Below are 24092 nucleotides of genomic sequence, written 5' to 3'. Positions count from 1 at the left end.
GGGATCGTACCCGCGCCAAGCAGAGGCCGCTATGGCGGCCGCGGAGAACGATGGAGATCGAGTCCGGGGCGTTAGGCTCAGCTGGGTGAAGTGGCGGAGACAAAAATGGGCCTAAAAGGCCCCAAAAAATGGCCCACCTGCTCCAGAGCGGTACACTCTTAAAACGGTTGCACCCTTTGGGGTGTATATTTGTCCCACAACAATAATCGTCATGTGCCTTGCTTGCGTTTCCTTTCCTGAAAACTCGGCGCTCGCTACTTTCCTGTCGAGAATGCTGCGTCACACTGATAAGGTGCATGCCGTTCGTGACTGGAAAGTACCGTTCTCGCAGCGTTAAAGAAAGGAAACGCGGGCAGCACGGATGACGATTATTGTGGGACAAGATACGGCCCAAAGGGTGTAAATTTTTCTAAGAGTGTATCTTCGGGCGCCGGGTGATGTTATCCGTCTAGCAGAAGCAAAATTTCACGGGGTACCTTGGAATTTTCGGTAAACCGGAGGAAAATTGCCGGAGCCGATGTGAGGCGCGTCCGCTAGCTCCGCGCCCGCAGCGTTCCTCCGTGTGCAGGTGGCAATGTATGCAATGAATGTCAGCATTCAATGAAACCGTCGAGAGCAGTAATCACAGACTCCACACGCTGCCGAAACCGACTGCAGGCTGTTATGAGGTGTGCCTTCGGAACATTCGCCATTGCATCAACAATAGCTCCCCTGAGAGCCTCAAGGGTGTTGCGCGGGTGCCTATTAGAATCTCTCTCAACTACGCCCCATATGTAGTAGTCCATTGGGTTGAGATCTGGGGAGCTGGGAGGCCACATAATTGGAGCAACGTGGTCATGGAGGTTTTCGGCCATCCATTCTTGCGTGGTATGGGCTGTGTGGGATGGTGCAGAGTCTTGCTGAAAACATATGGCCTCTCACGTGCTACAGCAGCAATCCAGGGCTTCACAACGGTGTTCAATACCTCAGTGTAAGTAACAGTGTTAACTCTTGACACCTCTTGGCATCACGTCTCCTTCACTGCTCACGGCACCCAGGACCATCACTGATGCTGGAAATTGTGTGCGCATGACAGTTGGAACATCCTCGGGGCCTTTGCACAGCCACCGGTGATTTTTGCAGTTCAACTTCTGGTCCTGGACGAAGTTTTTTTTCAACGGAGAAAAACCACAACATTCCAGGCTTCTCTGGGTGTTTCAGTTTGGTCAGAAGACGCTTAGCTCTGGTTTAAAAAAAAGAATCACATCTCCGAGCGCAGTGGTGGAACAGCAATTCCACATTATGGCGCAAGTCCTAGCGCAGACAAAAAGCCGATTTGGCGCAGCAAAAGCACTTTTGGCGCATGGTCAAACACACGTATGCTTACCATATACGATGCAAATTTTAACCGATATAGTCGATATGTTGTGCGGACGGGTTTGCGCGGGGCTTACATTGCGAGTGCAGACACGAAAGGACGCGATGTTCCTTCACACCACGACGCACAAAGGGCGCTGCGGCCGGGTTCGTCGACTCTCCGATAGGGCGCGGAGTAGGCACCACAGACAGATCGCTAACAAACGCGGGTTCATTAACCGAGGATGTAACACAGTGCGACAGTCACGGCTTGTGGGCAAAGGCTCACCGCAAGACCGTTCCAGTTAGCGCGCCTGCACTGAACATTATGCAATACACGTCACGCCATCGACATTAGGGAGTTCTCGAACAAAGAAATAACATCAGCACAACTGCGCCTGCGCGAGACGGAAAGAGGATTTTGCGTTTGCGTCGGCGACGCTATTTCGTCGACATAGCGCAGCGACTCAAGCTCGACACAATAGTTTTGCGTCAACAAACGTGGCGGCACGCGTTGAAGGAGCGGCTCTCGCCGTGCATCACTTTGGACCTCAGTCCTCATAAACTTGTGGCTATCCATAGCAATAAGCGGTGTCACAGACTCTCGCTTTCTTCATTTGATTCAATAATGCACGGTACAACATAAAGTTGTGCGAATTTTAGTTTTCCACCTTTGCAATGTTCGCATTAAAAGCGTTCTTTCACCTCTCTCTCATAAACATGCGGCCGCCGCAGACGCAACCAAAGCCGCCAACTCGAGCTCAGCAGCGCAACACCATAACCATTCTATAGGCTACCCCGACGGGTCACGAATTTCGGGGCGCTCAAGTCGCCAGTGCGAATTGACGTTGCTAAAATCGGTCGCAATATCTGGTCATGGGAAATAAACTCGAGAATACATATGAAACGTGACGGACATAAGCTATAGTGACGAATACTCGCACGGTTCTTTTTCTGTTTTATTTCTCAACGGTTCCCATGTGTTCACGCTGAACGCTTATATATAATGCCAAAATTAAAAGCCTGGCCCATATCCATGCGAGTAGTAAAACTGGTGGTGCTATTACATACCATAATCTACTTGCTAACTCAGACATGCGGAAGCCGACATGTGCTCGCTAATACCAAACTATGCCCCACGTGCGATTCTGATCACAGCGGCTTTTGCAAGCCCTGTTATCTCCCTTAAACAACGTAAAAACTAACCTTTAATGCTAGAATGCGACATCCTCCTTCGGCAAACTCCGCGGTACCACGCCGGATCGATGAACACGAAGTTAAGCGCCAGCAAGACGGCACATCGGCATTACATTGCAAGTCCACCCGAAAAAAAAAAAAAGAAAAATGCGGGAATATGACGAACCGGATGACTCGGATTTACTCCGACGGGCCTCCGCTTGCTTCTACGATGATGACCATGCCGTGCTGTTGGCTTTGATCTCAGTTTTGCTAGCTGCGAAGCATGAAAGGAAGGAGGGTTTCGCTCGTATGCTTGCTTTGGCGCAGGCTCGGCGCAATTTTTCGCTAAAATGCCGCTTACGCGCAGGATGACACTCTCGGCGCAATTTGGCGCAATTGGCGCAGCTGTGCACTGCCAGCGGGTCCTTGCCGTGCTCCGGCGGCAGCGTGGACCGTTTTCCCGCCCTTGGTTTAATAACGAAGCGAAATGCGTTCGGCGGTGTTTCGCTCATGGCATCGAAATGGTTTTCGTTTCAGGAGACGCAAACAGTATGAGAAAGTACCGCCTGTCGCAGAACTGTAAGTGCCACTGCTCTCATTGGCGCACCCTGACAGCTCTTTCCTGTACGGCGGAGCGACGGTCGCCGGCCTTTGTTGGCAGCGAGGTTAAAGCCCAACCTTTCTTCAGGCGACTGCCGGCGAACGCAGAGCCGGTGCATATGCAGCCGCCGACGCGAGAGCGCAGACCTTTACATCGTTTTCCTTTTTTTTTTCACCGCCAGACTCTGTACTTTTTCCCGTCAGGGCCGACAGCAGCGAAAACTTGGCGCACAAAAGTCGCACTGAAATATGAGAGTTCAGCGGGCATAAAAGTGCGAACAGAGAGCGAACGCGAAAATGACTCACACGGAACTCTGCTTCCCCGAAAACGGCGCATCAATTAAGCGTGTCGGTCGCTCTTATAGTGTATTTAAAGACATAGGAATTAAGGTTCGGGACTCGCGTATCAGTGAAAAAAAAAAAGTAAATATGGGATTTTACGTGCCAAAACCACGATTTCATTATGAGGTACGCTGTCGCTGGGGGGAGGGCTTTGGCATAATTTGGACAACCTGGGGTTCATTTAACGGGCACTTAAATCCAAGTACACAGGTGTTTTCGCCCCCATCGAAATGCGGCTGCCGTGGCCGGAATTCGATCCCACGACCTCGCGCTTAGCCGCCGAACACCACAGCCACTAACCAACCAAGGCGTGTACGCGTACCAGTGGAATATACCTTCTTTCGTGAGGGTGTGGCTACACAGCATCTAAAGAGCGGACGCTCGCAAAATGAAGTTCTGTCAAGGTCACCGCCAACAGCGAGCGAGAGCACCGATGGATACAGGAAGAAATTCGTCGCCATTTCCAGTCGCTTTAAAGATCGGCACATGAATCGTGCATGCGTTCTCGTGCACAGGAGACCTCTTAATTTGTTTTGCCGATTACGCCCATGATCTGTCCATACTCAAGCATTATCGTTCAACTCTGCGCGACCTCCTCAACTTCGCAGAGTGTGCACTGAAATGAGTGACATGACATGGAAGTACAGTGCTATTATGTGGGCAAATTCGGGCGCGAACAGATGCGGCAGACAATAAAGAGCGCTATATCAGTTTGTCCCGTCTTTTGCACTGGAAGTATGGCATTACTATTCAATGAACTCGTTCAGCAGTATATTCTAGCTAATTAAGGCTCGGAACGTTTTAACCTATATAGTCCGGAAAGCTCTAAGATCGAAAGATACCACTTGAAAGCTTCAAGAAAGGAATATCTCACCACGCGTCGAAAAAATTATGTAGTTCAAAGTGCCAAAGCCAGTGCGCAGCCCAGGAAAATAACCTTGCCTGCACGGCACTAACACGTAGCGCGGCCCCGTATCGCACACATCGCATGGTGGCGCTTCAGGCAACCGTAAGCAGAATACTGGAGATAAAACTACTCCACATGCGACACTTGCATCGCTTAGCGTTGTGCGACACATAACGATATGTCGGCTTCACAAGAATCAGAACCTTGCTTCTGATGAAAATCAGCTAATTCTGCAGACGAATAAACTTGAATGCACCAAGCGCAAATAGTCCCTCACGACGCTCATCTGATTGATTCATCGGGTTTAGAGAGAGAGAGAGAAACAGAAGGCAGGGATGTTAACCAGAAAAGCATCTGGTTGGCTACCTTAAGCTGGGGGAAGGGAAAAGGGATATATAAACATGGGAGAAAGAATGCGGTGAGTGTGTGCATGTGCGCGGACAGCACCACGCAGTCAAAGGCGTTGGCAACATTCAGTCATTTACAAAAAAGCATAAAGGTGATTTCACTGCCTTGTGGGCCGTTGATCGGTGACGGCGGTATTTCATTAGTGTCTGTATGCTCATGGACGATCATCTAGTCTCCTCAATGCGTTTAGACATTCATTGTGTTTGTATGTCGAATCGATGACAGTGGCACAATAGGTGGTCTGTGTTCTCCTCGGAGCCGCAGACTTTATGAACACCTGGAGTTCTTTAACGTGCGCCTAAACGTATACGCACACGACTCTTTCGACCATCGATTGAAATGCGGCTGCCGATGACTGGGAGTCGCACCCGCGACCCCGTGCTCAATAGCAGAACGCCATAGTGTTGGCGTAAGTGCAGCGTGTTCAGACGCTCATTTGGGCCGCATTGCAAGCGTATATACTGACTACACACCACAGCGACTTCAGACGGCTGGGGCCAGGTGTCCTCGGATCGCGGGAAACCACCTCCTTCAATATACAATCAACAGATCGTATGTGGATCACACTTGCGGTGCGATCATGATCACGAGTCTCGGAAGAAAACAGAAAGTGGATGAGTCTTTTTTATTATTATTATGATTTCCCACAACTTAGTAGTGTTTGGCACAAGTAAAGTTTGGTCGATGCGAGGACGCCTCGAAGGCGCACAAATCCATATGTTCACATACGCTGGCACTCCAGATACTATAGGTAAGAGCACGTTTAATTGCTGCGCTGGTACCGCTAGCACCGCTAGTGCCGCTACGAGCACATTACCAGCAAAACTTGCTGCCTTTATTGCCAATGGGGGCTTTGTCTTCGTTCGCATATTTACAGTGGAACCATGCAGGCTCAGCCGGTCACTAAAGGAGGTCGTAGTCGTCCCTCTGAAAAGAAAGATAAAGTAAATTAACCCGAGGTCAATACCCTCCTCAAAATAAGTTGCCGACGCACCGACACGGAAAATACCACACACAAAGACAGAGGGAAGCGAAGGAAATACACGAAACGCACGTCCGGTTTGCTACCCAACCCAAGGTAAACGGGGCCAGGGGACGAAATGAAAGGACGGAGAGAAAAAGGTGCACATGATGCAGAGACGCATTGCACTGCACATGACGCAGTGCACTAAATGCATCCACGGGCCGCGGCACACTATAAAATTGAAAGAAAAAAAAAATTCGGTATAGAAAATAAATTCTGGGGTTTTACGCGCCAAACCCGCGAACTGATTATGGGACACGGCGTGATGAGGTACTCCGGATTAATTTTGTCCAATTGAGGTTTTTGAACGTGCACTTAAATACAAGTAAACAAGCGCTTTGGCATCTAGAAATGCGGCCGCCGCGGCCTGGGGTTGAACCCATGACCTAGAGCTCTTTACTAAAACTTCTTTTTGGGCGAGTTGGTGCATACTTGATTTGAACATTGTAACAGCGCTAACACATGCAACCACAAAGGAACAAGGACGAGACACAAGCGCTTGTCTCGTCCTTGTTCCTTTGTGGTTGCATGTGTTAGCGCTGTTATAATTTTCAAATCGACATACAGCTCTGCAGCGCAACGTCATAGCCACTGGGCTACCGCGGCGGGAGAATTTCGGTATACACAAGCAAAAGCGCAAAGTAACCCCGTGGTACTACGAACCAGTTTTTTATATATAGCCGATCGATCCAGTGTACTCAAAAGCTGTTCCCAAGTGACGCGTATATTCAACACTGTTTTTATGATACCGACAGAAATGTAAAAAAAAAAAAAAGTTACAACCTAGAATTTTTAACTAAATGGACGTGCTAATAGTAGTAGTAGCAATTAAAATAATAAAGCTGCGCCAGCCGTCACACGAAGCGAAACTCATAGCCAAGAGACGGCATACACACTAGCGGCGACAGCAGAAAAACGTGCAAAAATATCGCGCGGACAAATACGACGGTTTGGGCAGAAATGTGGGTAACGCGTTTCGACCAAGAACCACTGCAAGACACGCGCATCTGTCTGCGGCCAGTCGATGATGGTCGGCTGGACCGCTTCGTCTCTCCGTCCCGATTGCAATCACGAGCCGTCGGCACCGGCTGCGGAATAAACCACAGGGTTATTTCGTCAATATTTCTTTCCTCCGAGGCCTTACAAAACGCAATCACGACAATGGCAGCACGACGGCACCGCTAGAATGCATCGGGACGGGGTAAAAGAAAACAAGAGGGACTGAAAAAAAGAAAAGAGCGAGTTATGTCTGATAGTGGGACAGATCGATGCCCGCAAGAGGGGAGCGCATGCGCGCCGAGACCACCACTTTGCAGCGAAGCCGCCTGTGCCGACATCTCCTGAAAGAGTCGCCAATAACAGAGTCCACTTGTTGGTGCGGCTGGGCCTCCATTTGCGCCTCGGTCACAGAAAGGGTTGGCTCGGACGAGCACTTCTCTACCCCCCGAGTGCGGAGCCTGCAAGCGTGCACAGCTCCTGTAGGCGATGGCGGGACCGCAGCGAACGGTTAAAAAAACGAACCGTTTCTGAAACGACACTAGGAGAAACCGGTTTTCCTTCTGGTTCGTGTACACATTTTGTCATAAAGTATCCGGGTCACGATGACTGATCGATCTACAACTTTGTAGCGTTTGTGAGAACGAACACCGCAACGCGACTCCACCAGTGGTTGCCAATATATCGCTTTCAACGACGGAGGCGGACGTGGATCGCCCTGTCGACAGCGAAGTCTCCACGGCAATCGTGAATGGTGTCATGGTGAAAAGTTCGAAAAGACGACGCGACTAATTCACCTATAGCTGGCTTGGGATGCGGTGTATTCTGGCTTCGCACAATATTTAAGAACACCAGGGTCCGTATTATGTAAGAATTTTTTTTTCTTTCTCCTTCGTCATTTGCTCGCGCGAAGCAACTCCCCGCTATCGCCGACATCGGCCACTCAGCCGGACGGATAAGAAATTAACGAGATCAGAGGAAAGGAACCCATACTAATACGGGCCGTATTTTTTAGTGATTCCTTTCCTCCGATCCCATTCACATCTTATTATCCGTCCCCCTGAGCGGCCGACGTCGGCGATAGCGGGACGGACGGCACAGTTTGCTTTCAGAGGTACACACCATGTCGTTGTATTCGGCAACGTACTTCTTGATGGCCGACGAATCGGTCCATGTGACGAAGTCCTCCAGCTGCCTGGACACCAGGAACGCAGGATCAGTGACGACGTCAGGTCCGATGCGAACATCTGACACGTCATCAAGGGAAGCTTCGACAAAAGAACATCGGCGCGCGGCGATTCAGCTGGCCTTCACTGTATATGAGCAGGGGTTACTTAGCCGACGGTGCGCATACATCCGTCGCCTCTGCTGCTGCTCGTGCCACCTCCTCCTCACACCGCAGCACTAGAACGCCAAGCGGGCTCAATGTTCGGTTCGCTCTCGCGGATGGGCAGCGTGTGCCACGGTGTGCCTATTAATCTGAGTTTAACATTCCGCTCGCAGTGGCAACGAAAGGAGATTCGTAACATCGTTAACAGGTTGGCGTTCGCCCATACTAACACGCGCGTCGGTTAGGGAGGGAAATTCAAAGGAATTTCACCTTTCGCCGCCAATGATCGACGATTTTCAGCAAAATAAACGCAAATCCAATCATAAGAGGAGGAGAAAAAAAATGTATCACCAGAGCTTAGTGTTGCGCCTCTGTGGCCGTTTAATGTGTTCGTGTTTAATGTGTTGTTTAATGTGTTTAAGTGTTCGCGCCAGTTTCACAACAGTTCCTCTTGAGGGCCGCTACCGTCCTCGTCTCGCCGCTCAGAGCCATCGCTACCTCCGCAACCCTTACCGCTCGCGCCACGCCGGCACAACAGGCACGCATAAGTCAGGTGTAAAGGATACGCCCTTGCTCGACGAACTGCGTAGCCATCTTGACGCGCTGCGCCATCTGGTTTCGCACCATGATGACAGGGAGCCTTCTCCTGCAACAGTTGGCACACAGCAGAGATCAAAACAACAGGGTCGTCAACCGTTAAAGGGATACAGAATAAAAATCGGAGAATATAGAGAAAACCCCACAATTGCATTCCTAAGACACGATTGCTATAGTATATAGTCATTATTCGGGTTACTTTTGAGCGGATGGCTTTATTTTTGACTCTCTATGAGCGGCCACTGCGTAACTCGCAAAGCGCTCCCGACAACAAGCCGGCGGATCTGACGTCACACCTACCCTTAGCAGCCGCGGAGCGAGCTGGCCGGCTGCGCAGTTTTGTTTTCTCGCGCTGCGCAGTGCAAAATGCAAAGTTCTAGTGAGAGCGATAGCATGAGCGGAACTTATGACTCCGACTTGGATGAGCGGCCTACTGAACGACCACGAACGATACAGGCGTATGCCTACGATCAGTCCGCGTCGTCAAGCGAAATTGACGACGACCCGCCGCAGCAGTCCCCCTCCGTGGTGCCGAGAGAGTCTGGACCAGCAAAGTGGTGTTTACACTGTGCATTCCGTGTACACGCGTTCGCCTCGAGAGATCAGGGGCGGCATCATAGGTGGAAACCAGATTTAAACGCGGTTCCTGCGGCTCGGATCGCAACCTCGCACCTGTCACGAATGAGTTAGCGAGACGAGAGGTGCACGCCTCATTGACAGTGTTGCATCCGAGGCGGTGCGCCCAGCGTGATTCACTCACGCAAACGCTTTGCCATGTTTGGTTTCAACAGAGCGAGGACGCTTATGCCTCAGGCTATGCAATGTCAGGCGACGTAAGGAATTTACTCTGCGTTCTGCGCAAAGCGGCTTGCTCCGCCCGCTTGGATGGGTAGCTGCTAGCGCGTAAAACATGAAAGCCATCAATGCACAATACAGGTGCCGTGAGTACACACTGTTGAAAAAAAAACGTAGAAATCGTTGAAGACATTGACGCGTGTAGACCTCCCTGTACCTATGCCATCGGAGCAGGTGTGGCCGGCGGCGTGAGCATAACAGTCGGCTGCCGACTCTCGCGCGGCAGGTGCTTGATGCGCGCAAGTAGCTGTTTTGAGAATAGATGCGATGAAGCAACGGGTGAGGATTGGAGCCAGGCATGTGCAGTGACTGAAATGCTCCTCTGTAAGCAGGGAACGTCTTGTTATTCACGAAGTGAACGAGTACATGCGCAGCGGTTTCAGCGTCCCGTTGTTTCATCGCAGCCGAGCACTCCTTCCCTTGGTGCACACGAGATGGCGCCACCAGTCTCATGTCGGCGAATTTTTTTTCGTCAGCCGTCGCTTCAGACGATGCGGATTTCGATTCATTCTGGCAGAATTGGCCAAACATCTGGCTCAGAACGTCGTACAAACGACAAATTACGGTCAAACGGCACCTGTGCGCAAAACTACAGCGTGAACAAGTACGCGAGAAAAAGACTACCGCTGCCTGCCGTTTTCACATGCGCACAGCAGACCCTCGGCATTTTGCGGCGTTGACATGGCTGCTCCAAACATCAAACCACAAATCCACGAGATCAAAGACGAGGTTTTCGAACAGCTCACACGAGGAAGCGGTACGAATAGGACGGTCGAACAAAGAAAGCGCGTTGCTGCAAACGTCAACTCGCCCCTTCGCGCGCTCAGTGTGGACGATCGCTCGCAATGGGCCTCGAGGTGGGTAAGCGTGACGTGATATCCGGTTTTGCCAGAGCTTTCGGAGGAGGCCTGTAGGTGCTGTGATTTGAGAAATATTCACTAAAATAATTACTTTTCGCTCACTTCTCCTCAGAAAGAGTGTTGTTTTGGTCGCTCTCGGTGCGACAGCTATCAATGGAGACAGAAATCTCGGCGACAAATTTTTTATTCACTATCCCTTTAAAAAGTTATCACGCTAATGCCGCTCTGAATAGCCTCCCTTCGCGCGCGGGGTGGTTTCGGCCATGCGAGCAAAATTGCGCGAGTACGTTGCCCACCACGAAATAGCACTATATGCGTACCTTCGCTACGAAGCCGTCCATAAGCGCAGTGCTATATGCTGTTGGGTAGATACGTATACTGCCGTGGAAAACAAACAACAAATAGACCTACCGTCTGTAACCAGTTAGGATATTTTAGGGTGTTTCAGCGAACACTTTCAATTTTTTTAATTGCCACTTGCAAATGGCACAATTCTAGTCCTTGAGTTGTTTTACTCGAAGAGGCGGACATTAATTCCACAAAAAGTTAGAATGCAAATTCGGCTAATTAACAAACAATCACTAATTGCATTATGGCACCATATCGCAATTTACAAATTCTAGCGGGTGAGACTGCAAGGCATAGCCACTTGAAAAGGATTGTGTGGATGACATCATTTACGAGATATGCGCCATCAAACTTGCGGTAAAAATGCATTGTCGTTCCACTTATTTTCTTAACAAAACGTCACTTTCAGCATTAAAGCACAAACGTAACTGGAACGCCAATGCATAACTCCGCAAAGTTGGGGAATTAATATCTCAAAACTGGTGTCATCCTGAGAATTCGTTCCAAGTTGATCCGCCTTGCGAACTCCCCGGCTAGAATTTGTAATTTGCAATATGTGCCACAAAGTAATTAGTTAAAACTTAATTATTTTTGTTAATTAGTCGATGATTCATTTCAACTTCTTGTGCAAGTAATGTCCGCTTCTTCGAGTAGACCAGCTCATGGATTAGACTTGTCCTAAATAAAATTTGAAAGTGATCACTGAAACACCCTTTATATATATAGGGTACCTCAACTATCATGCGCCAATATTTAAAAGTATACAAATGCCACGTAGCTGGACAGAACCAAGACAATGTCGTTTGCCGTCGGTTGGAGAAAGATATATATTTTTAAATTCTGCCTAATCACATAATAAACCTTAATTAATTAATAAACTTTAAAAATTATGGGGTTTAACGTGCGAAAACCACTTTCTGATTACGAGGCACGCCGTAGTGGAGGACTCCGGAAATTTTGACCACCTGGGGTCCTGTAAATTAATTAATAAACTTCTCGAATATTATAATTAGATGAAAAGCGTCAATGAGAAAATTGCAGAGCAAGATGAAAAGCTCCCGCTACAGTTTTCTATTGCTCAATACGCGCTCTACATAAAATTGTTTTTACGAGCGTGAAAGCAGCCGCGAATACACGCCAAATTGCCGCGCGACTCGCTGCTCGAGGCACTTTGCGTGTATCCGTGGGCTTCTTTCACGCTCGGAAAAACACTTTTATGTAGCACTTTTTGAGCAACAGAAAGCTGTAGCGGGAGTTTTTCATGTTGCTGTACAACTGTCTCATTAACACTTTCATCTAATTATATTTAAGTTGATTATTTAAATAACGCTACTTATTTAATTAGGCGGAATGAAAAAGAAATAGTCTGAGCATCTCTAAGCGACGACAAACAACATTAGAGAGGATTAGCTTGTCCGGTATTCCGGTAACCGCAGCCGGACCGCAGGTTGGGGCGGAGGTGTAAACGGGAGCGGCCTGCATGGTGCTGTCACCTAGTGGCGCAAGCTCAAACAGACAAAATCAGCGAATATTGCAGTAACCAAGTGTATTTTACTTTGCTGCGTATTTACACTTTTGGCAGCAACACGATTACGCCAGTGCTGGAAATTCACACCAGCAGCGAAGTAGAATACGCTTGGTTAATGCAACATTCGCAGTTTTTGTCTCTGCGCTCTGCGCCACCAGGTGGCTGCCCCATGCAGACCGCTCTAGAGTCACTGGAAAAAATTTCAGAGTACCGCAAAGGTCGGGATTTGACTGGCAACACTGAGCGGCCACCGCCATATACCTTCCAAGCCGAGTGCGTCGCGGGAAGGCCGCCGTGTTGGAAGAGCTTGATATTCGGTGACACATCGGGTTGAGTGTTTACTGAAGTACGAATACTTTGTGCCCAGAGATAATGGTTGCTAAGAACGGAAATAAAATGTTATGTTGTGCGAAGTAATGCTGCCTGTGGTTGTTTTGCATGCCGATCGTTTTTACTGCTGGGACTGTGCTGCGATTGTGGGCCGCAGCTTAGCGCTGCTATCGGGAGCTTATGCACGCGTTTTTCTTTCCCTGCAGCGGAGCGAGCTACGAAGGAAACATTTCGTCACTTCGAGCCGGAATGAGGCAAGCTTGTGCTTTTGGGCATGAACATCGTGGACCGCCGTCGGCTTCTATTGACTGTTTCCAAGAAGGACGAAACTAACACCTGACAGTGTCACAGCACGTACGTTCATTGTATAATTTCACAAGCTAAATGGGATACATCTAATTTAGTCTGTAAACGGATACCGCGCGTTTACGATTTTGCAGGGCGACTTTGTCCGCCGTATACGCACGACACACTGCGACTGCCGTGTGCGCACCGGTGTTTGGCCGTGACCGTAAGACGATCTGTGCGCAGCAGGCGTAAAAACCAACTTCGATGACCATTTTGCCCACTAAATCTTGTGGAAGGCCAATATGAGCCACTTGCGTGATTACAGCAACGTATATGTACTTCTGTACACTGATAATGAGCGAGAGTTTGCTACATTGCGATTTATGAACGCGGCTGCCTAGTGCGTTCCGTGAGCGGCTACTTTTCTCAACTTATTTATGACTGTTTTCTTAGACTGCCAAGATTTGCTGCCTGTGTAAAAAAAAAAAAAAAAAAAAAAAAAAAAAAGAACACACACACACACACACACACACACAGAAACGCCCGCTGGTGACGCAGCATTTTTTTCCTAAGTTACATAGGCGATGTATAAAATTCTTGTGCCTTTAGAGCGGCTTATGTAACATGCATAGTGACAGAGTGAAACTAAAGCTACTGAGTGTTCTGTTGTTTTGTATTTCTTGTTATGCATCAACCACAATATTATTTGGGTTTGCACCGTAGCATTTCAACATAAAACATAATATGTATGCTGACTTCAGTTCATTGCTTGTGCTCGGCTTACAAGCTCAAAATTTGAAGCATATGTGTTGTGAATATCACCTGGGCATTGGTTTCAAGCTTGAAATGCCTATGTATAAATGAGCAAAGGATAAGTGTAGAAAAGGAAGTATCATGGGCCTCGTATTGACCATGTTTTTACTGACTGCGATCGTCACGATCTGCGAAAAACAAGTGCCATATGGGTCGAGTGACTCGAGGCGAGAGCGCGCTCACGTGCGCAGAGAAATCATGCGAGTACCTGGTGCACGTGAGGACGCGAAATTCTCGCGCGACAAGTGTGCCTTCGCGTGCCACGAGCACGGAATAACCGCGTGTGTTGAGCAACAAACGCGTACACGTGTACCCGCGTCAAGCGTGCAAGACGCGAACGATCCCTGCAATGAACTCCCGGGCCCTCCCTGCCGGGCGGCTCTGATGCTGCTAGGACGACCTTCTAGTTTTCTCCCTCCTACCTTCTCTCTCTTTTAATCCCATCTCCCCACCCTACTGGCGCTGAGCCGTGCTCCCGCATGGGTTGCAGAAAATAGTGCTAGCCTTTCCTCCTACCCCACAAGAACCACTTCTCTATTTTCGTAGCATCGCTAACACCACGTGCACTTCGCTTAAATATCTTCTAAAACAGTGCCGAAAAGCACAAGCAAGGTGTACTTATACGTCGCACACGCGGGTGTTCTTTGTAGGCTTGACGTTCTCCCGGCCGATTCTGTGTAACCACGCAGAACGATGCTCTCGGTCATTTTTCCCGGTCGGAATCTAGAAAAAAGTCTTTCCAGACTTAGTTCGGTTGCTACATCCGAAGGCGCAGCAGCCAGACATGATTTCCTTGCAGTCAAATGCGAGCGCGACAATCCGAACACACACACACACACACACACACACACACACACACACACACACACACACACACACACACACACACACACACACACACACACACACACACACACACACACACACACACACACACACACACACACACACACACACACACACACACACAAAGCGTAGGGAACCTGCGCTGCCTGCGCTCTAACTAAGCCGGCCCGCCCGGCGCTTGGAAGGTATTTGGCACCCCAGAGGTCACATGGTACGGTTGGGCCAATGAACGCGTCCGCGGCGCGGGGAGAACGAATGCGGTACTCTGAAATTTTTTTCAGTGACTCTAGACCGCTCACGTTTACGCCTCCGCCCGTTTACCCGAATACCAAACAAGCCAAACCTTTCTATTACCTTGGTTCTGTGCATTTTTAAACCTTGCTGCATGATAGTTGGGGCCTCCCGTATATCATCAGCCTATTCTCATGCCCACTGCAACACGAAGGCCTCTTCCCTGCGATCTCCCATTACCCCTGTCTTGCGCTAGCTGATTCCAACTTGCACCTGAATATTTACTAATTTCGTCACCCCACCAAGTTCTCCGCAGCCCTCTTCTGGCTGACCAACTCTGGGCTGTCCAGCAGGCCCACGATGCGGCCGAGAGGCTCGGCCTTTCGGTTCCCACGTGGGAGTGGCCCGCTTCGTGAAGACTCACAATCTGCAGGACTTCATTAAAGTTTGACTATACCATACCAAGTTTTCTGGCGACCTCGACTGCGATTCCCTTCCTTTGGTACCCATTCTGTAACTCCCAATGGTCCACCGGTTATCCATCCGACGCATTACACGGCCTGCCCAGACCCCATTTTTCCATCTTTACCTCAACTATCTATAGAACGTCGGCTATCCCTGTTTGCCTCAGTATTCGTGTAGTACTGAATTATACCACCAGTCACGTTTCTTTGTGCACAGCGCGCAAAATCGTGCGCTGTGAGAACGAGACAACAGCTCGCGTGCGACGCCGTCAGCGGAAGTGCTCAGCGACGAAAAAAAACGTGCTGCCCTTCAGACAGGTACAGCAAATCAGAACACAAAACAAAACGACAGCATACTATATACAGAGACGATTAGAAAAAAGAAAGTAACAAAGCAGACTTACCACTATTCACACAGAAGTATGCTAAGAACAGGTCTGCATTTTAACACCGTGGGAATAAGACATCTTTTTTTTGTGTGTGTGTGTGGAAGGTAGCCATCATGAGCACGTTCGACTAGCAGCGCGCGTCTCTCTTTCCTCTCCAGAATGCACGGTTTGTAGTGTGCACTACGCTCCATGTGGCTGTATTATTTATTTATTAACATTCTGGAGTTTTACCTGCTAAAACCACGATCTGATTATGAGGCATGCCGTTGTGGGGAATTCCGGATCTTTTTGACGACCTGGAGTTCTTTAACGTGCACCCAATGCACGGTACAAGGGCGTTTTCGCATTTCGCCCAGATCAACATATGGCCACCGTCGCCGGGATTTGATCCCGCAACCTCGTGTTTAGCAACGCAACGCCATGGTCACTAAACCAACACGGCGGGTTTTATTTATTTATTTAATTTGCAATGCGAAAGTCGTGATGGGGCGCCTGACAACACCACTAATTCCGGAGCCAACTGAGGACTAATGTGGCCGATCACCAAACCACACGATAGCTAAAGCCACTGGCAGAGTGCCAACGTTTTGGTATTACAACTATCCTATAAAAAAGAAGAAGAATATGATGATGATGATGATGAAGACGAAGAAGAAGAAGAGAGAGCGAGGGAGAGCTTTTGAAGGCTTCCTATACTTCATCAGCGTTTCGTGGGCGCAAGAGCTCCCGGCGGTGTTTAGTTTTGAGGCGTCTTAAATCTGATGCAGTGACGTGCAAAAAAATAGTTTCACATGTGGAATAGGTGCCTATAATGGCATGCTCTGACGTCTTCAAAAAAGGCGCACGCACTCGTTCTTTCCTCCCTCTCTCTCCGTCAGGGCTCCTACTACTACAGATCACTAGCATATTTTATAGCGCTACCCTTTACTGCTACTGCTTCCTCTTAACTGCGCAGGCGCCCTGAGCGCGCGAAGCCAGTGGCGGGCGGTATCGTTAACGGTATGCTATAAATTAATAATATTGTATTAACTGCTCGTGCAAGCGGGGCCGGCACAGCGCCCGCACATGAAAAAATGGATATATTGCACAACGTACCTGCAGAATGATGAAGCGGTCACTCTGTCGCATATCTCGAGGTTTTCCTTGATGGAAATGACGCCCAGGCTGTGCCTAAAGGAGCACGAAAAAAAGAAACGCAGCTTTAGGACTACTGCGTTTGCATTACTATACTAGCACGAGTTAAAAAGAGAGTGAAACGCTTAAATAAACAGGCAGCAGAGCAGACAAGTCAATAAATCCGGCCAATGTTTTAGCTCGAGCACTCCGTTCGCTAACCGCTGAAAGACATCGCAACAGCGAGCTTCCGTTTATAGAGCACTGTGGAGTGAGCCTCGAAAAAACAAATACGCCAGCACGTGCAGCTTCTTAATTGCAGAAACAAGAGGAAAAAAAAAAACACGTATCGCAGGCACAGAAAAGAACAGTGTAGGATTTCATCATGTTAAAAAAAAAGACATAACAACAAACCACGTGTGAGTAAGGTATTTTTCCACCGTACTCCGATTTTAAGAACCTACAGTGTTCTGTAATTCACAACCTCTGCTTAATCGGAAAGGCACGTACTGCATCAAAGCCTGCTTTGGGCCCCGTAGACAACTATAGACTATGCGACTCTTAAACGTCAACCATATGGACAATTAAGCTCTCCCCAAAATAAATAAATAAAATTTAAGAGTAAAAGAAATGCGGTGTTGTAGTCCTAAGTTCGAAGATAGGCTTTCGTAGTGAAGTTATCAGACGCGCTGCAACACAATCGACCTCGCCACCACCTTGTTCCACAAACTCCCGAATAGAAGCGGAGACAGCAGCACTTTTGTCTTTGAACATTTGCGCTGGCGCTTAAAGATCCTGTAGTGACCATAAGGCTCCTATAACAATAATGCTTTGGCTACTTCCCGTCAGACCTTTCAGAGTTTCGAAAACAGCGGGAGCTACGCGGTGCACAGATGCTGGAGTAACTCCGTGAAGAGAACAGTTACACTCAACAAGTGTATACAACACCGCTAATTACTCTTCTTGGCGAAATACCGTCTTTGGGCACCTGACTGAGCGTCCATGCAGGTTGGCCTCAGAACGACAGCTCTCGGGTCGGCTTTTCCGCGACCCTCAGTGAAGTGCTGAGAAGCCGACTTTAGGCTACGCGACGTCTTCGTGACACAAGTGAACAATCAAGTTAGCCCGCACGCACACACGCATAGACAGGTGGAGAATTGCGTGCGACTCAAGTTTCTTCTTAAATACAAAACAATAAAAGCGAACGTACAAAGACCGACCCGCCTAAAGAACACAATAAAACGAAACGCCACGCAAAACGCTCGAGGTGTTAACCCGTGATCAAAGCGAAAACTAATCGATGAATCCATCGAGTCGAGACAAACGCCAGCACGGTAATGAGCGCTCGCGCGAGCAGGTGAATCCCAGCGATGATAATCACAAACTATAATTTCTTACAGCGTCGTACTGCCACATCACGACTCAATTACTTCGGACACTGTCACCAGAACACTCAAGAATACTAACGTTTCCATATCATCCCCCACACCCTTCGACTATAATAATAGTAACGTAATTTCATGAGCAAGTAAGACCTTGGGTACATGAAACGTCACCTTCGTCATGATCCACAAGACGTCAAATTACGCGCGTACGAATTATTTGTGAGACTGCAACTTGAATACGCCCCTGTTATCTGGAATTCTCGCCAAGTGTATATCATCAATGCACTAGAATCGGTACACAATCGTGCGACTAGACTCATCCATTCTTCGCTTTCGTATGACATCAGCATTTCATCGTTAATAAACGTTCTTCAATATTCCTAATTTCAGTGTTCATCTCTGTTAGAATACCATGTAGTTCATTCTTAACGATAAAAATGCGATACAACAACCTCGAAGAAGAAAGAATTATGGGGTTTGTCGTGCCAAAACCACGATCTGATTATGAGGCACGCCGTAGTGGGTACTCGGATTAATTCTGACCAGCAGCGGTTCTTCAGCATGCACCTAAATCTAAAAGTAAACGGGTGTTTTTGCATTTCGCCCTCATCGAAAAGCGGCCGCCGTGACCGGGATTTGATCCCGTGACCTCGTGCTTTGCAGTGCAACATCAAAGCCACTAAGCAACCACGGCGGGTGACATCGAAGGAAGACAAGATCTTGAGCGCATTTTTTAGCCCCATGCGGTTTTCTGTTTAGACCGCACTGCGTTCAGAACTCCGAGATCGGCCCACATTTTTTGTAAAGCCACACTTTCGGTTTTAGGCGTGCGCAGTTTGAACGAGCGCATGTGGGTTTCATATCGGCCTTTTTGCACTAATTACGTACTATTCATCATCATCATCATCAGCCTAGTTACGCCCACTGCAGGGCAAAGGCCTCTCCCATACTTCTCCAACTACCCCGGTCATGTACTAATTGTGGCCATGTTGTCCCTGCAAACGTCTTAATGTCATCCGCCCACCTAACTTTCTGCCGCCCCCTGCTACGCATCCCTTCCCTTGGAATCCAGTCCGTAACCCTTAGTGACCATCGGTTATCTTCCCTCCTCATTACATGGCCGGCCCATGCCCATTTCTTTTTCTTGATTTCAACTAAGATGTCGTTTACCCGCGTTTGTTGCCTCACCCAATCTGCTCTTTTCTTATCCCTTAACGTCACACCCATCATTCTTCTTTCCATAGCTCGTTGCGTCGTCCTCAATTTCAGCAGAACCCTTTTCGTAAGTCTCCAGGTTTCTGCCCCATATGTGAGTACTGGTAACACACAGCTGTTATACACTTTCCTTTTGAGGGATAGTGGCAACCTGCTGTTCATGATTTGAGAATGCCTGCCAAACGCACCCCAGCCCATTCTTATTCTGCTGGTTATTTCAGTCTCATGATCCGGATCCGTGGTCACTACCTGCCCTAAGTAGATGTAGTCCCTTACCCCTTCCAGTGCTTCGCTACCTATCGTAAACTGCTGTTCTCTTCCGAGCCTGTTAAACATTACTTTAGTTTTCTGCAGACGTACTATTCATCATCATCATCATCATCATCATCATCATCATCATCATCATCATCATCAGCCTAGTTACGCCCACTGCAGGGCAAAGGCCTCTCCCATACTTCTCCAACTACCCCGGTCATGTACTAATTGTGGCCATGTTGTCCCTGCAAACGTCTTAATGTCATCCGCCCACCTAACTTTCTGCCGCCCCCTGCTACGCATCCCTTCCCTTGGAATCCAGTCCGTAACCCTTAGTGACCATCGGTTATCTTCCCTCCTCATTACATGTCCGGCCCATGCCCATTTCTTTTTCTTGATTTCAACTAAGATGTCGTTTACCCGCGTTTGTTGCCTCACCCAATCTGCTCTTTTCTTATCCCTTAACGTCACACCCATCATTCTTCTTTCCATAGCTCGTTGCGTCGTCCTCAATTTCAGCAGAACCCTTTTCGTAAGTCTCCAGGTTTCTGCCCCATATGTGAGTACTGGTAACACACAGCTGTTATACACTTTCCTTTTGAGGGATAGTGGCAACCTGCTGTTCATGATTTGAGAATGCCTGCCAAACGCACCCCAGCCCATTCTTATTCTTCTGGTTATTTCAGTCTCATGATCCGGATCCGTGGTCACTACCTGCCCTAAGTAGATGTAGTCCCTTACCCCTTCCAGTGCTTCGCTACCTATCGTAAACTGTTGTTCTCTTCCGAGCCTGTTAAACATTACTTTAGTTTTCTGCAGATTAATTTTCAGACCCACCCTTCTGCTTTGCCTCTCCAGGTCAGTGAGCATGCATTGCAATTGGTCTCCTGAGTTACTAAGCAAGGCAATATCATCAGCGAATCGCAAGTTGCTAAGGTATTCTCCATCAACTTTTATCCCCAATTCTTCCCACTCCTCCTGTAAACATGCTGTGAATAGCATTGGAGATATCGTATCTCCCTGTCTGACGCCCTTCTTTATAGGGATTTTGTTGCTTTCTTTGTGGAGGACTACGGTGGCTGTGGAGCCGCTATAGATAACTTCCAGTATCTTTACATATGGCTCATCTACACCCTGATTCCGTAATACCTCCATGACTGCTGAGGTTTCGACTGAATCAAACGCTTTCTCGTAATCAATGAAAGCTATATATAAGGGTTGGTTATATTCTGCACATTTCTCTATCACTTGATTGATAGTGTGAATATGGTCTATTGTTGAGTAGCCATTACGGAATCCTGCCTGGTCCTTTGGTTGACAGAAGTCTAAGGTGTTCCTGATTCTATTTGCGATTACCTTAGTAAATACTTTGTAGGCAACGGACAGTAAGCTGATCGGTCTATAATTTTTCAAGTCTTTGGCGTCCCCTTTCTTATGGATTAGGATTATGTTAGCGTTCTTCCAAGATTCCGGTACGCTCGAGGTTATGAGGCATTGCGTATACAGGGTGGCCAGTTTCTCTAGAACAATCTGACCACCATCCTTCAACAAATCTGCTGTTACCTGATCCTCCCCGGCTGCCTTCCCCCTTTGCATAGCTCCTAAGGCTTTCTTTACTTCTTCTGGCGTTACCTGTGGGATTTCGAATTCCTCTAGGCTATTCTCTCTTCCACTATCGTCGTGGGTGCCACTGGTACTGTATAAATCTCTATAGAACTCCTCAGCCACTTGAACTATCTCATCCATATTAGTAACGATATTGCCGGCTTTGTCTCTTAACGCACACATCTGATTCTTGCCTATTCCTAGTTTCTTCTTCACTGTTTTTAGGCTTCCTCCGTTCCTGAGAGCCTGTTCAATTCTATCCATATTATAGTTCCTGATGTCCGCTGTCTTACGCTTGTTGATTAACTTAGAAAGTTCTGCCAGTTCTATTCTAGCTGTAGGGTTAGAGGCTTTCATACATTGGCGTTTCTTGATCAGATCTTTCGTCTCCTGCGATAGCTTACTGGTTTCCTGTCTAACGGAGTTACCACCGACTTCTATTGCGCACTCCTTAATGGTTCCCATGAGATAGTCGTTCATTGCTTCAACACTAAGGTCCTCTTCCTGAGTTAAAGCCGAATACCTGTTCTGTAGCTTGATCCGGAATTCCTCTATAGTTTCCCTCTTACCGCTAACTCATTGATTGGCTTCTTGTGTACCAGTTTCTTCCGTTCCCTCCTCAAGTCTAGGCTAATTCGAGTTCTTACCATCCTATGGTCACTGCAGCGTACCTTGCCGAGTACGTCTACATCTTGTATGATGCCAGGGTTCGCGCAGAGTATGAAGTCGATTTCATTTCTAGTCTCACCATTCGGGCTCCTCCACGTCCACTTTCGACTAACCCGCTTGCGGAAAAAGGTGTTCATTATCCGCATATTATTCTGTTCTGCAAACTCTACTAATAATTCTCCTCTGCTATTCCTAGAGCCTATGCCATATTCCCCCACTGACTTGTCTCCAGCCTGCTTCTTGCCTACCCTGGCATTGAAGTCGCCCATCAGTATAGTGTATTTTGTTTTGACTTTACCCATCGCCGATTCCACGTCTTCATAAAAGCTTTCGACTTCCTGGTCATCATGACTGCATGTAGGGGCATAGACTTGTACCACCTTCAATTTGTACCTCTTATTAAGTTTCACAACAAGACCTGCCACCCTCTCGTTAATGCTATAGAATTCCTGTATGTTACCAGCTATTTCCTTATTAATCAGGAATCCGACTCCTAGTTCTCGTCTCTCCGCTAAGCCCCGGTAACACAGTACATGCCCGCTTTTTAGCACTGTATATGCTTCTTTTGTCCTCCTAACCTCACTGAGCCCTATTATATCCCATTTACTACCCTCTAATTCCTCCAATAACACTGCTAGACTCGCCTCACTAGATAGCGTTCTAACGTTAAACGTTGCCAGGTTCAGATTCCAATGGCGGCCTGTCCGGAGCCAGGTATTCTTAGCACCCTCTGCAGCGTCACAGATCTGACCGCCGCCGTGGTCAGTTGCTTCGCGGCTGCTGGGGACTGAGGGCCGGGGTTTGATTGTTGTATTCATATAGGAGGTTGTGGCCAAGTACTGCACAAGGGTGGCCAATCCTGCTCTGGTGAGAGAGTGCGTTACCGGTTCTGGTCACCGGGATCAGGCCGCACTCCAGGCCTGTTTGTGCAATTTTCTCAACACACGGTTTTTTTTTTTGTATTTCCCGGAGGAGAATTGCGCGGCACCGGGATTTGAATCACGGTCCTCTTGCACTGGAGACGGATACTCTACCGTCCCCGCAGGAGTTAAATTAAAAATTGAATTATGGTGTTTTGCGTGACAAAAACCACTTTCTGATTATGCACGCCGTAGTGGAGGACTCCGAAAATTTCGACCACCTGGGGTTCTTTAACGTGCACCTAATTCTAAGTACACGGGTGTTTTCGCATTTCGCCCCCATCGAAATGCGGCCGCCGTGGCCGGGGTCCGATCCCGCGACCTCGTGCTCAGCAGTCTAACACCATGACCACTGAGCAACCACGGCGGGTCCCGCAGGAGTTGTACGCCTCATTTAACCTACAGTGGTGCCCAATTTGATCAGTCAAGGTGGGCCAATCTGAGCTCGGTTATACCGCATGGATGGCACTCGGCTAGAGAACCTGGTATTTATGACCTGCACATGTGTGGCCACACATAATTGAGGATATATAATTTTTTTTTTAGGAGGGTTTCCGTACAGTGATAAAAGGAAGGAAAATACCTTAAAAGAAAGAAAAAAAGGAAAAAAAAAGGAACATAACATGTGATTTGAACTCGTGATCCTTCAATGTTGCCCGGAAAGGTAGCTCAGTCGGTTGGTTCGTCAAGCCAGCGGTTACTTTCAAGCGCTATAGCTCCTGCTCCGAGCCTCATACTTATGTGGAAAGGGGCTGGTGTTGTCCGCGACAGTCGATTTTTGCTGATTCTGAGTGGTTCGAAGGCATAATTTCTTGGAAAAATGGCCGCCAGAGGAGCAGCGTGAACTCGAGCGGCTTTAGAGACTAGGAAAACTGCCTTAAAGTATTTAGACTTAAGGGGAAGCTTCGTTAACAAACTATAACACGGCAATCAGCACTCGAATATAATTATAACCCTAATAATAATTGTAAATATTCATCTCATCTATAGGATCTAAAGCGCGCGCTGTTTCTTGCCTCTGCGTGTAGTAGTTAAGAGAGCCAGTTTAAGGGCGGAGAAGAGGGAAGGAAAAGAAAGCAAACTTGCAGCGCCGTGGTTTTAAGGCGCAACCGTGGTAGAGAAACGGAAAGGAGATATAAGCATGCGTGGCCATGATACGCACACGACAAACCGCCTTACAATATTTAGACTTGAGGGGAAGCTTCGTTAACAAACTATAACACGGCAATGAGCACTCGAATACGACGAGAGAAATAATTG

At 48.1% G+C, this 24092-nt stretch overlaps 1 protein-coding gene and 1 long non-coding RNA gene across 2 annotated transcripts in view; one reads left to right on the top strand and one right to left on the bottom strand.

Annotated features, from left to right (window-relative positions):
- Positions 1-5377: 5377 nt before the first annotated feature.
- The window catches only part of LOC142578778 (U3 small nucleolar ribonucleoprotein IMP3), a 46595-nt gene continuing 27880 nt past the window's right edge, over positions 5378-24092 (bottom strand). Inside the window, exons 3-6 of the mRNA XM_075688348.1 lie at positions 16766-16840; positions 8688-8767; positions 7914-8038; positions 5378-5698 (exon numbers count right to left, since the gene is read on the bottom strand). Of these exons, the coding sequence (XP_075544463.1) occupies positions 5675-5698; positions 7914-8038; positions 8688-8767; positions 16766-16840 (304 nt within the window). The 3' untranslated portion in view covers positions 5378-5674. The remainder of the gene's footprint in view (positions 5699-7913; positions 8039-8687; positions 8768-16765; positions 16841-24092) is intronic.
- LOC142578786 (uncharacterized) overlaps positions 12463-24092 on the top strand; it is a 30015-nt gene continuing 18385 nt past the window's right edge. Inside the window, exons 1-2 of the long non-coding RNA XR_012827319.1 lie at positions 12463-12638; positions 12846-12993. This is a non-coding gene — a long non-coding RNA (uncharacterized LOC142578786). The remainder of the gene's footprint in view (positions 12639-12845; positions 12994-24092) is intronic.

This window comes from Dermacentor variabilis, chromosome 1 (assembly GCF_050947875.1).
Source record: "Dermacentor variabilis isolate Ectoservices chromosome 1, ASM5094787v1, whole genome shotgun sequence".
Classification (NCBI taxonomy): Eukaryota; Metazoa; Arthropoda; class Arachnida; order Ixodida; family Ixodidae; genus Dermacentor; species Dermacentor variabilis.
Note: the sequence above shows the minus strand (reverse complement) of the source record. Positions and strands in the feature narration are given on the sequence as shown.